Source organism: Scyliorhinus torazame, chromosome 5 (assembly GCF_047496885.1).
Source record: "Scyliorhinus torazame isolate Kashiwa2021f chromosome 5, sScyTor2.1, whole genome shotgun sequence".
Classification (NCBI taxonomy): Eukaryota; Metazoa; Chordata; class Chondrichthyes; order Carcharhiniformes; family Scyliorhinidae; genus Scyliorhinus; species Scyliorhinus torazame.
Genome location: NC_092711.1, coordinates 120,782,584 through 120,795,424, shown reverse-complemented (window position 1 = coordinate 120,795,424; position 12,841 = coordinate 120,782,584). Strand labels below are relative to the sequence as shown.

The following is a 12,841-nucleotide window of genomic DNA, read 5'->3' as shown; positions in this document are numbered from 1 at the left end:
CAATTCTCAATACCAGCTGGTCACACTGGTCAACGCAGTCACGCTGGGGAGAGGCCATTCACCTGTTCTCTGTGTGGGAAGGGATTTACCCAGTCAGCCTGTTTCATGTCACACCAGCAGTTTCACACGGAGGAGAGGCCCTTCAGCTGCACTGACTGTGGACAGAGGCTCAGGCATTCATCCCACCTCAGTAAACACCAACGTTTTCACACAGGAGAGAGACTGTTCACGTGTTCAGATTGTGGGAAGCGATTCACCGTATCCTCTGACCTGCTGAAACACCAGCGAATTCACACTGGGGAGAGGCCATTCACCTGCTCAGTATGTGCGAAGGGATTCACTGAGTCAGCCAACCTGGTGGTACACAAGCGAACTCATACTGGGGAAAAGCCATTTAGCTGCAATTCCTGTGGAAAGAGGTTAAGGTCGTCATCTGAACTCACTGCACATCAGCAAGTTCACACAGGGGAGAAACCATTCACTTGCTCTGTGTGTGGGAAGAGATTTGCTCAGTCATCCCACTGCCTGACACACCAGCGGGTTCACACTGAGGAGAGGCCGTTCACCTGCTCTTCCTGTGGAAAGAGGTTCAATCATTCGGGTGCCCTCAAAGCACACCAGCGGGTTCACACTGGAGAGAGACCGTTCACCTGCTCCGTGTGTGGCAAAGGGTTCCATTGGCTATCCAGCCTGCTGACACATCAGCGAGTTCATAAATAACTGCAGGGGTTGGGTTCTGCTCTTATTACTGCTGTTAATCACATCCAGGATTGATAGTCTGACAATACTGTGTTTGTTTTTGCTAATGTTAACAACCCTTAGAGCTAGATGGAGTTTCATATACTGGACGTGTCACTGGTTTTCGAGACTTGCAGTGTCTCTTTTTAAAAGCACCATCTGTGATCAGAACTCTCAACAGGATCCTGTTTATAATATAGAACATAGAACATAGAACGAAACAGCGCAGTACAGGCCCTTCGGCCCACGATGTTGCACCGAAACAAAAGCCATCTAACCTACACTATGCCATTATCATCCATATGCTTATCCAATAAACTTTTAAATGCCCTCAATGTTGGCGAGTTCACTACTGTTGCAGGTAGGGCATTCCACAGCCTCACCACTCTTTGCGTAAAGAACCTACCTCTGACCTCTGTCCTATATCTATTACCCCTCAGTTTAAAGCTATGTCCCCTCGTGCTAGCCATTTCCATCCGCGGGAGAAGGCTCTCACTGTCCACCCTATCTAACTCCCTGATCATTTTGTATGCCTCTATTAGGTCTCCTCTTAACCTTCTTCTCTCTAACGAAAACAACCTCAAGTCCATCAGCCTTTCCTCATAAGATTTTCCCTCCATACCAGGCAACATCCTGGTAAATCTCCTCTGCACCCGCTCCAAAGCCTCCACGTCCTTCCTATAATGCGTTGACCAGAACTGTACGCAATAGTCCAAATGCGGCCGTACCAGAGTTTTGTACAGCTGCAACATGACCTCATGACTCCGGAACTCAATCCCTCTACCAATAAAGGCCAACACTCCATAGGCCTTCTTCACAACCCTATCAACCTGGGTGGCAACTTTCAGGGATCTATGTACATGGACACCTAGATCCCTCTGCTCATCCACACTTCCAAGAACTTTACCATTAGCCAAATATTCCGCATTCCCGTTATTCCTTCCAAAGTGAATCACCTCACACTTCTCTACATTAAACTCCATTTGCCACCTCTCAGCCCAGCTCTGCAGCTTATCTATGTCCCTCTGTAACCTGCTACATCCTTCCGCACTGTCGACAACACCACCGACTTTAGTGTCGTCTGCAAATTTACTCACCCACCCTTCTGCGCCCTCCTCTAGGTCATTGATAAAAATGACAAACAGCAACGGCCCCAGAACAGATCCTTGTGGTACGCCACTTGTTACTGAACTCCATTCTGAACATTTCCCATCAACCACCACCCTCTGTCTTCTTTCAGCTAGCCAATTTCTGATCCACATCTCTAAATCACCCTCAATCCCCAGCCTCTGTATTTTCTGCAATAGCCTACCGTGGGGAACCTTATCAGCGGGAGCGGTGGGCAAGTGATTTCAGGGAGGTAAGTGTATCCTTTAAAAACTCTTACCTTCACAGGAACAGGCCAGTCGATTTCAGCGGGAGCGGTGGGCAAGTGATTTCTGGGAGGTAAGTGTATCCTTTAAAAACTCTTACCTTCACAGGAACAGGCCAGTCGATTTCAGCGGGAGCGGTGGGCAAGTGATTTCTGGAAGGTAAGTGTATCCTTTAAAAACCCTTACCTTCACAGGAACAGGCCAGTCGATTTCAGCGGGAGCGGTGGGCAAGTGATTTCTGGGAGGTAAGTGTATCCTTTAAAAACTCTTACCTTCACAGGAACAGGCCAGTCGATTTCAGCGGGAGCGGTGGGCAAGTGATTTCTGGAAGGTAAGTGTATCCTTTAAAAACCCTTACCTTCACAGGAACAGGCCAGTCGATTTCAGCGGGAGCGGTGGGCAAGTAATTTCTGGGAGGTAAGTGTATCCTTTTAACAAAAAAACACTTCTTTTCTGTTTTATTTTTTTCAACCCGCGGACTTCTGGGAAGACCCCCCCCCCAACCAATAAATTCTGGTGGAGAGGAAACCCGAGACACTCTCCCACCCACCCTCCTCCTCTAACCTAATAATAAGACCCATTGGTGTGAGGTAAGTGCCATATTATATTATATATTATTAGCATTGTGCAGGTCAAGGTTCGGAGGTGGAGGAACAGTCTCTGTCAGGGAGAGAACCTGAGAACATCTAAGACACTCAGAAGGTAAGAAGGTAGGTAAGTGATTTTTACTCATTTTTACTTTTATACCTTTTTTAAATTGTGTGTGTCGGGGGAAACTGAAGTGACATCACAGAAAAGCTGTGACCTGAGTGGCTGGTTGGGAATCTACACTTAATTTTAAAAATTAAGCATCGGTAACTAATTAAACATAATTACTTAATTATAATTCAGAGGGGTATCGAAGCCAGAGATCGGAGAGTACAATATTTAGCTTTCGCATTTCTATTAGAAATCTAGTGCTAGGAAACAGATAGTTAGCAATAACTTTGAAATTTAAAAAAATATATATATTTTTTAAAACATTTTTAAAAAATTTTAATTAATTGATGCAATGTCAGTTAGAGGGGTGCAGTGCGGTGCAGTGCTCTGACTGTGAGATGTGGCAGGTCCGGGAGGCTTCCAGCGTCCCGGATGTCTTCATCTGCAGAAAGTGCACCCAACTGGAGCTACTCACAGACCGCATGGTTCGGTTGGAGCAGCAATTGCATGCACTTAGGAGCATGCAGGTGGCGGAAAGCGTCATAGATCGCAGTTATGTAAATGTGGTCACACCCAAGGTGCAGGCAGAGAAATGGGTGACCACCAGAAAGGGCAGGCAGTCAGTGCAGGAATCCCCTGTGGTTGTCCCCCTCTCGAACAGGTATACCCCTTTGGATACTGTCGGGGGGGATAGCCTATCAGGGGAAAACAGCAGCAGCCAGAGCAGTGGCACCACGGCTGGCTCTGATGTTCAGAAGGGAGGGTCAAAGCGCAGAAGAGCAATAGTAATAGGGGACTCTATAGTCAGGGGCACAGATAGGCGCTTCAGTGGACGTGAAAGAGACTCCAGGATGGTATGTTGCCTCCCTGGTGCCAGGGTCCAGGATGTCTCCGAACGGGTAGAGGGCATCCTGAAGGGGGAGGGCAAACAGGCAGAAGTCGTTGTACATATTGGTACTAACGACATAGGCAGGAAGGGGCATGAGGTCCTGCAGCAGGAGTTCAGGGAGCTAGGCAGAAAGTTAAAAGACAGGACCTCTAGGGTTGTAATCTCGGGATTACTCCCTGTGCCACGTGCCAGTGAGGCTAGAAATAGGAAGATAGAGCAGCTAAACACGTGGCTAAACAGCTGGTGTAGGAGGGAGGGTTTCCGTTATCTGGACCACTGGGAGCACCTCCGGGGCAGGTGTGACCTATATAAGAAGGACGGGTTGCATCTAAACCGGAGAGGCATAAATATCCTGGCCGCGAGGTTTGCTAGTGTCACACGGGAGGGTTTAAACTAGTATGGCAGGGGGGTGGGCACGGGAGCAATAGGTCAGAAGGTGAGAGCATTGAGGGAGAACTAGGGAATAGGGACAGTGGGGCTCTGAGGCAGAGCAGACAGGGAGAAGTTGCTGAACACAGCAGGTCTGGTGGCCTGAAGTGCATATGTTTTAATGCAAGAAGTATTACGGGTAAGGCAGATGAACTTAGAGCTTGGATTAGTACTTGGAACTATGATGTTGTTGCCATTACAGAGACCTGGTTGAGGGAAGGGCAGGATTGGCAGCTAAACGTTCCAGGATTTAGATGTTTCAGGCGGGATAGAGGGGGATGTAAAAGGGGAGGCGGAGTTGCGCTACTGGTTCGGGAGAATATCACAGCTGTACTGCGGGAGGACACCTCAGAGGGCAGTGAGGCTATATGGGTAGAGATCAGGAATAAGAAGGGTGCAGTCACAATGTTGGGGGTTTACTACAGGCCTCCCAACAGCCAGCGGGAGATAGAGGAGCAGATAGGTAGACAGATTTTGGAAAAGAGTAAAAACAACAGGGTTGTGGTGATGGGAGACTTCAACTTCCCCAATATTGACTGGGACTCACTTAGTGCCAGGGGCTTAGACGGGGCGGAGTTTGTAAGGAGCATCCAGGAGGGCTTCTTAAAACAATATGTAGACAGTCCAACTAGTGAAGGGGCGGTACTGGACCTGGTATTGGGGAATGAGCCCGGCCAGGTGGTAGATGTTTCAGTCGGGGAGCATTTCAGTAACAGTGACCACAATTCAGTAAGTTTTAAAGTACTGGTGGACAAGGATAAGAGTGGTCCTAGGATGAATGTGCTAAATTGGGGGAAGGCTAATTATAACAATATTAGGTGGGAACTGAAGAACATAGATTGGGGGCGGATGTTTGAGGGCAAATCAACATCTGACATGTGGGAGGCTTTCAAGTGTCAGTTGAAAGGAATTCAGGACCGGCATGTCCCTGTGAGGAAGAAGGATAAATACGGCAATTTTCGGGAACCTTGGATAACGAGAGATATTGCAGGCCTCGTCAAAAAGAAAAAGGAGGCATTTGTCAGGGCTAAAAGGCTGGGAACAGACGAAGCCTGCGTGGAATATAAGGAAAGTAGGAAGGAACTTAAGCAAGGAGTCAGGAGGGCTAGAAGGGGTCACGAAAAGTCATTGGCAAATAGGGTTAAGGAAAATCCCAAGGCTTTTTACACGTACATAAAAAGCAAGAGGGTAGCCAGGGAAAGGGTTGGCCCACTGAAGGATAGGCAAGGGAATCTATGTGTGGAGCCAGAGAAAATGGGCGAGGTACTAAATGAATACTTTGCATCAGTATTCACCAAAGAGAAGAAATTGGTAGATGTTAAGTCTGGAGAAGGGTGTGTAGATAGCCTGGGTCACATTGAGATCCAAAAAGACGAGGTGTTGGGCGTCTTAAAAAATATTAAGGTAGATACGTCCCCAGGGCCTGATGGGATCTCCCCAGAATACTGAAGGAGGCTGGAGAGGAAATTGCTGAGGCCTTGACAGAAATCTTTGGATCCTCACTGTCTTCAGGGGATATCCCGGAGGACTGGAGAATAGCCAATGTTGTTCCTCTGTTTAAGAAGGGTAGCAAGGATAATCCAGGGAACTACAGGCCGGTGAGCCTTACTTCAGTGGTAGGGAAATTACTGGAGAGAATTCTTTGAGACAGGATCTACTCCCATTTGGAAGCAAATGGACGTATTAGTGAGAGGCAGCATGGTTTTGTGAAGGGGAGGTCGTGTCTCACTAACTTGATAGAGTTTTTCGAGGAGGTCACTAAGATGATGGATGCAGGTAGGGCAGTGGATGTTGTCTATATGGACTTCAGTAAGGCCTTTGACAAGGTCCCTCATGGTAGACTAGTACAAAAGGTGAAGTCACCCGGGATCAGGGGTGAGCTGGCAAGGTGGATACAGAACTGGCTAGGTCATAGAAGGCAGAGAGTAGCAATGGAAGGATGCTTTTCTAATTGGAGGGCTGTGACCAGTGGTGTTCCACAGGGATCAGTGCTGGGACCTTTGCTCTTTGTAGTATATATAAATGATTTGGAGGAAAATGTAACTGGTCTGATTAGTAAGTTTGCAGACGACACAAAGGTTGGTGGAATTGCTGATAGCGATGAGGACTGTCAGAGGATACAGCAGGATTTAGATTGTTTGGAGACTTGGGCGGAGAGATGGCAGATGGAGTTTAATCCGGACAAATGTGAGGTAATGCATTTTGGAAGGTCTAATGCAGGTAGGGAATATACAGTGAATGGTAGAACCCTCAAGAGTATTGAAAGTCAAAGAGATCTAGGAGTACAGGTCCACAGGTCATTGAAAGGGGCAACACAGGTGGAGAAGGTAGTCAAGAAGGCATACGGTATGCTTGCCTTCATTGGCCGGGGCATTGAGTATAAGAATTGGCAAGTCATGTTGCAGCTGTATAGAACCTTAGTTAGGCCACACTTGGAGTATAGTGTTCAATTCTGGTCGCCACACTACCAGAAGGATGTGGAGGCTTTAGAGAGGGTGCAGAAGAGATTTACCAGAATGTTGCCTGGTATGGAGGGCATTAGCTATGAGGAGCGGTTGAATAAACTCGGTTTGTTCTCACTGGAACGAAGGAGGTTGAGGGGAGACCTGATAGAGGTCTACAAAATTATGAGGGGCATAGACAGCGTGGATAGTCAGAGGCTTTTCCCCAGGGCAGAGGGGTCAATTACTAGGGGGCATAGGTTTAAGGTGAGAGGGGCAAGGTTTAGAGGAGATGTACGAGGCAAGTTTTTTTTACACAGAGGGTAGTGGGTGCCTGGAACACGCTGCTGGAGGTGGTGGTGGAAGCAGGGACGATAGTGACATTTAAGGGGCATCTTGACAATACATGAATAGGATGGGAATAGAGGGATACGGACACAGGAAGTGTAGAAGATTGTAGTTTAGTCGGGCAGCATGGTCGGCACGGGCTTGGAGGGCCGAAGGGCCTGTTCCTGTGCTGTACATTTCTTTGTTCTTTGTTCAAACGCTTTACTGAGATCCATATACACCACATCAACTGCTCTACCCTCGTCTACCTGTTCAGTCACCTTCTCAAAGAACTCAATAAGGTTTGTGAGGCATGACCTACCCTTCACAAAGCCATGCTGACTATCCCTGATCATATTATTCCTATCTAGATGATTATAAATCTTGTCTCTTATAATCCCCTCCAAGACTTTACCCACAACAGACGTGAGGCTCACCGGTCTATAGTTGCCGGGGTTGTCTCTACTCCCCTTTTTGAACAAAGGGACCACATTTGCTATCCTCCAGTCCTCTGGCACTATTCCTGTAGCCAATGATGACATAAAAATCAAAGCCAAAGGTCCAGCAATCTCTTCCCTGGCCTCCCAGAGAATCCTAGGATAAATCCCATCAGGCCCCGGGGACCTATCTATTTTCAGCCTGTCCAGAATTGCCAACACTTCTTCCCTACGTACCTCAATGCCATCTATTCTAATAGGCTGGGTCTCAGCATTCTCCTCCACAACATTATCTTTTTCCTGAGTGAATACTGACGAAAAATATTCATTTAGTATCTCGCCTATCTCTTCAGACTCCACACACAATTTCCCATCCCTGTCCTTGACTGGTCCTACTCTTTCCCTAGTCATTCGCTTATTCCTGACATACCCATAGAAAGCTTTTGGGTTTTCCTTGATCCTACCTGCCAAATACTTCTCATGTCCCCTCCTTGCTCGTCTTAGCTCTCTCTTTAGATCCTTCCTCGCTACCTTGTAACTATCCATCGCCCCAACTGAAACTTCACACCTCATCTTCACATAGGCCTCCTTCTTCCTCTTAACAAGAGATTCCACTTCTTTGGTAAACCACGGTTCCCTCGCTCGACGCCTTCCTCCCTGCCTGGCCGGTACGTACTTATCAAGAACACGCAGTAGCTGTTCCTTGATCAAGCTCCACTTATCCAGTGTGCCCAACACTTGCAGCCTACTTCTCCAACCTATCCCCCCTAAGTCATGTCTAATGGCATCATAATTGCCCTTCCCCCAGCTATAACTCTTGCCCTGCGGTGTATACTTATCCCTTTCCATCACTAACGTAAACGTCACCGAATTGTGGTCACTGTCCCCAAAGTGCTCTCCTACCTCCAAATCCAACACCTGGCCTGGTTCATTACCCAAAACCAAATCCAACGTGGCCTCGCCTCTTGTTGGCCTGTCAACATATTGTGTCAGGAAACCCTCCTGCACACATTGTACAAAAAACGACCAATCTAATGTACTCAAACTATATCTTTTCCAGTCAATATTTGGAAAGCTAAAGTCTCCCATAATAACTACCCTGTTACTTTTGCTCTTATCCAGAATCATCTTCGCCATCCTTTCCTCTACATCCCTAGAACTATTTGGAGGCCTATAGAAAACTCCCAACAGGGTGACCTCTCCTTTCCTGTTTCTAACCTCAGCCCATACTACCTCGGAAGAAGAGTCCCCATCTAGCATCCTCTCCGCCACCGTAATACTGCTCTTGACTAGCAGCGCCACACCTCCCCCTCTTTTGCCTCCTTCTCTGAGCTTACTAAAACACCTAAACCCCGGAACCTGCAACATCCATTCCCGTCCCTGCTCTATCCATGTCTCCGAAATGGCCACAACATCGAAGTCCCAGGTACCAACCCATGCTGCCAGTTCCCCTACCTTATTTCGTATACTCCTGGCATTGAAGTAGAAACACTTCAAACCACCTACCTGAACACTGGCCCCCTCCTGCGAAGTCAAATCTGTGCTCCTGACCTCTATACTCTCATTCTCCCGTACCCTAAAACTACAATCCAGGTTCCCATGCCCCTGCTGCATTAGTTTAAACCCCCCCAAAGAGCACTAACAAATCTCCCCCCCAGGATATTTGTGCCCCTCGGGTTCAGACGTAGACCATCCTGTCTGACGAGCTCCCACCTTCCCCAGAAAGAGCCCCAGTTATCCAGAAATCTGAATCCCTCCCGCCTGCACCATCCCTGTAGCCACGTGTTTAATTGCTCTCTCTCCCTATTCCTCATCTCATTATCACGTGGCACGGGCAACAACCCAGAGATAACAACTCTGTTTGTTCTCGTTCTGAGCTTCCATCCTAGCTCCCTGAAAGCCTGCCTGACATCCTTGTCCCCTTACCTACCTATGTCGTTAGTGCCAATGTGGACCACGACTTGGGGCTGCCCCTCCTCCCCCTTAAGGACCCGGAAAACACGATCCGAGACATCACGTACCCTTGCACCTGGGAGGCAACATACCAAACGTGAGTCTCTCTCGCTCCCACAAAATCTCCTATCTGTGCCCCTGACTATCGAGTCCCCAATTACTAATGCTCTGCTCCTCTTCCCCCTTCCCTTCTGAGCAACAGGGACAGACTCTGTGCCAGAGGCCTGTACCCAATGGCTTACCCCTGGTAAGTCTCCCCCCCCCCCCACAAGTATCCAAAACGGTATACTTGTTACTCAGGGGAACGACCGCAGGGGATCCCTGCACTGACTGCTTCTTCCCAGTCCCTCTTACAGTTACCCATCTATCTCCAATCTTTGGTGTAACTAATTCCCTGAAGCTGCTATCTATGACCCCCTCTGCCTCCCGAATGATCCGAAGTTCATCCAACTCCAGCTCCATTTCCCTAACTCGGTCTTGGAGGAGCTGGAGATGGCAGCACTTCCTGCAGGTAAAATCAGCAGGGACACTAAGGGCATCCCTCACCTCAAACATCCTGCAGGAGGAACATTGCACTCCCTTCCCTGCCATCCCTCTGACTTCCAAACAAAATCTGGCTAATCAGTAAATTTTTTTTAAAAAAGAAAAAATAATAATATAATGTGGCACTTACCTCACACCAATGGATCTTATTATTAGGTTAGAGGAGGAGGGTGGGTGGGAGACACTACACGTGTAGTGTCTCGGGTTTTCTCTCCACCAGAATTTATTGGTTGGGGGTGGGGGGGCCTTCCCAGAAGTCCGCGGGTCGAAAAAAATAAAACAGAAAAGTGCCTTAGTGTTTTTAAAGGAGAAACTTACCTCTCAGAAATCACTTGCGCACCGCTCCCGCCGAAATCCAATGGCCTGCTCCTGTGAAAGTAAGTGTTTTTAAAGGAGAAACTTACCTCCCAGAAATCACTTGCGCACCGCTCCCGCCGAAATCCAAATAATAAAATTATAAACTTTTACTTCAACCTAATTGATGTAAAATCTACAAATCAAATCTGAAAGGCTCCACTGACTAACATTTCCAATTAGAAAGTGCTGATTAATTCATGCTGACAGTTCTTACTGACTTACACATTGCACACAGTGATACCTCTGTCAATTAAATGTAATTAAATGATTGAGAAATGGTAAACAAAACAGTAACATTTTTCACAGACACATCAATAAAAGCTTCAACAATCAACATTGATATTGATGGTTTGGAAGTCGCTGAGTTGAATTGTTTGACACAGCAGCAGCAACATTTGGCAAAGGTGGAACCCACAACAAAGACTGGTTTGAGACCCACTCAGCAGAGATGATATCTGTCATTGGAGCACCCGGCAAAGATGGAATTCCAGCTGAACTGATCAAACACAGAAAGTCCCATCGACTGTCACACTTACATGACCTCCAGGACATGTGATGCAAAAATCATCACAATATACAGCTACTATACTTCCTGTACACACATGGCTGTGTGGCAAAATTTGGCTCCAACTCTATCTACAAGTTTGCTGATGACACGACCATAGTGGGTTTGATTTCGAACAACGATGATCGCATGTCCACATTGACTCTTACTAATTTTTACAGATGTACCTTAGAAAGCATCCTATCTGGCTGCATCACAGCCTGGTATGGCAACTGCTCGGCCCAAGACCGTAAGAAACTACAGAGAGTTGTGAGCACAGCCCAGTCCATCACGCGAACCCTCCTCCCATTCATTGACTCTGTCTACACCTCCCGCTGTCTTGGGAAAGTGAGCAGCAGAATCGAAGACCCCTCCCATCCAGGTCATTCTCTCTTCCAATCTCTTGCATCGGGCAGGAGATACAGAAGTTTGAGAACGCGCACTAACAGATTCAAAAACAGCTTCTTACCCACTGTTACCAGACTCATGAATGAGCGGGGGGGGGAGCTGTGTAAGATTAAGGATGACTACAGGTAATCCCTGATTCCTTTTTGTCGTTTGTTTATGTAAACATGCGGGTTGAGGTTCGGGGGTTGGTGGGTAGATGAGATCGTTGTTATTATGGGGACTGACATATCTTGCTGATTATTGTTTATTGTTGATGGATGTAAATGTGGGAGAAAATGTGAAAAAGAAGGAGAATTAAAAATAAACGGCTCCATCTATTTGCAGACTGTGTATCCAGAAGCACAGTGCAGTTTCTGTGCTGGCGGATCTACAGTGAACATGATCTTACATAGAAACAAACATAGGAAATAGAAGCAGGTCGAGGCCATTCAGCCCAACGAGTCATTAATTATGACCATGGCTGATCAATACCCTGATCCCGCCTACCCCTCAAATCCCTGGATCCCATTGGCTCCAAGAGCTGTATCTAATTCCTTCCTGAAATTACACAACGTGTTGGTCTCTCTCTGGGTGAAGAAACTTCTCCTCACCTCAGTCCTGAAAGGTTTACCCTTATCGTCAAACTGCGACCCGGCGTTCTGGACCCCCCACCATCATTGATTATTTACACAATAAGATCCTGATTGTTGATGCAATAGGCTTGAGACTGTTAATGCAATGGTATCTTGATTGTTAATGTGTAGGTATCCTGAATCTTAAAGAGATAGGAGTCTGATTATTAATGTAGCAGGATCCTCATTGTTGATGAAGTAAGATTCTGATTATTAATGTGATAGTATCTTAATTATTTGTACATTATGATCCTGATTATTAATACTTTATCATTCTTACAATGAATGCATTGTGCTCCAGATTATGAATACAGGAAGATCCTGATTATTGAAGAAATCGACTTTCCAGATAAAAACGAACACTGACCTTTTCAGAAGCTTCTTTTTTTGCAGCAATTGGTCCCCAGAGAGTCCTCCAATTGGCTACACCCACCAACAAAAATAAAAACTGAGAGGCTTTAAAGGAACCTCACGGCAGCCATTGCTGTTTGAGAGCTCCCAAGGCCAACATCCCATCTTGCCAACCCCATTGGGGGTCATGACCCTCAGTTTGGGAAGCTCTGACTTGCAGAGATTCTAAAATGGGGACAGGCGTTAAAAATTTTTTGAAGTAATGTACAGGATGCGGGTGTCACCGGCTGGGCCAGCATTTATTACCAATCCCTGGTTGCCCTTCAGAAGGTGGTGGTGAGTGGCTTTATTGAACTGCTGCAGTCCTTGCGGTGTAGGTACACTCACAGGGCTGTTAGGGAGGGAGTTCCAGGAATTTGCCCCAGCGTCAGTGAAGGAACGGCTGATATATTTCCAAGTCAGGGTGGTGAGTCACTTGGAGGGGAACCTCCAGGTGGTGACGTTCCCAGCTCTCTGCTGCTCTTGTCCTTCGAGATGGTAGTGGTCGAGGGTTTGGAAGGTGCTATATAAGGAACATTGGTGAGTTACTGCAGTGCATCTTGATGGTGCACATGGCTGCCACTGTTCGTTGGTGGTGGAGGGAGTGAATGTTTCTAAAAGGGGGAGCAATGAAGCTGGCAGCTTTGTCTTGGATGGTGTTGAGCTTTTTGAGTGTTGTTGGAGCTGCACTCATCCAGGCAA

General features: G+C 47.1%; 2 protein-coding genes across 2 annotated transcripts in view; one reads left to right on the top strand and one right to left on the bottom strand.

Moving 5' to 3' along the window:
* LOC140417897 (uncharacterized) overlaps positions 1-2,522 on the top strand; it is a 148,650-nt gene extending 146,128 nt beyond the window's left edge. The window contains 1 exon segment of the mRNA XM_072501328.1: positions 3-2,522. Within this exon segment, the coding sequence (XP_072357429.1) occupies positions 3-720 (718 nt within the window). The 3' untranslated portion in view covers positions 721-2,522.
* Positions 1-12,841, bottom strand: part of LOC140421746 (uncharacterized) — a 237,590-nt gene that overhangs the window by 118,540 nt on the left and 106,209 nt on the right. The gene's annotated exons all lie outside the window — the stretch shown is intronic.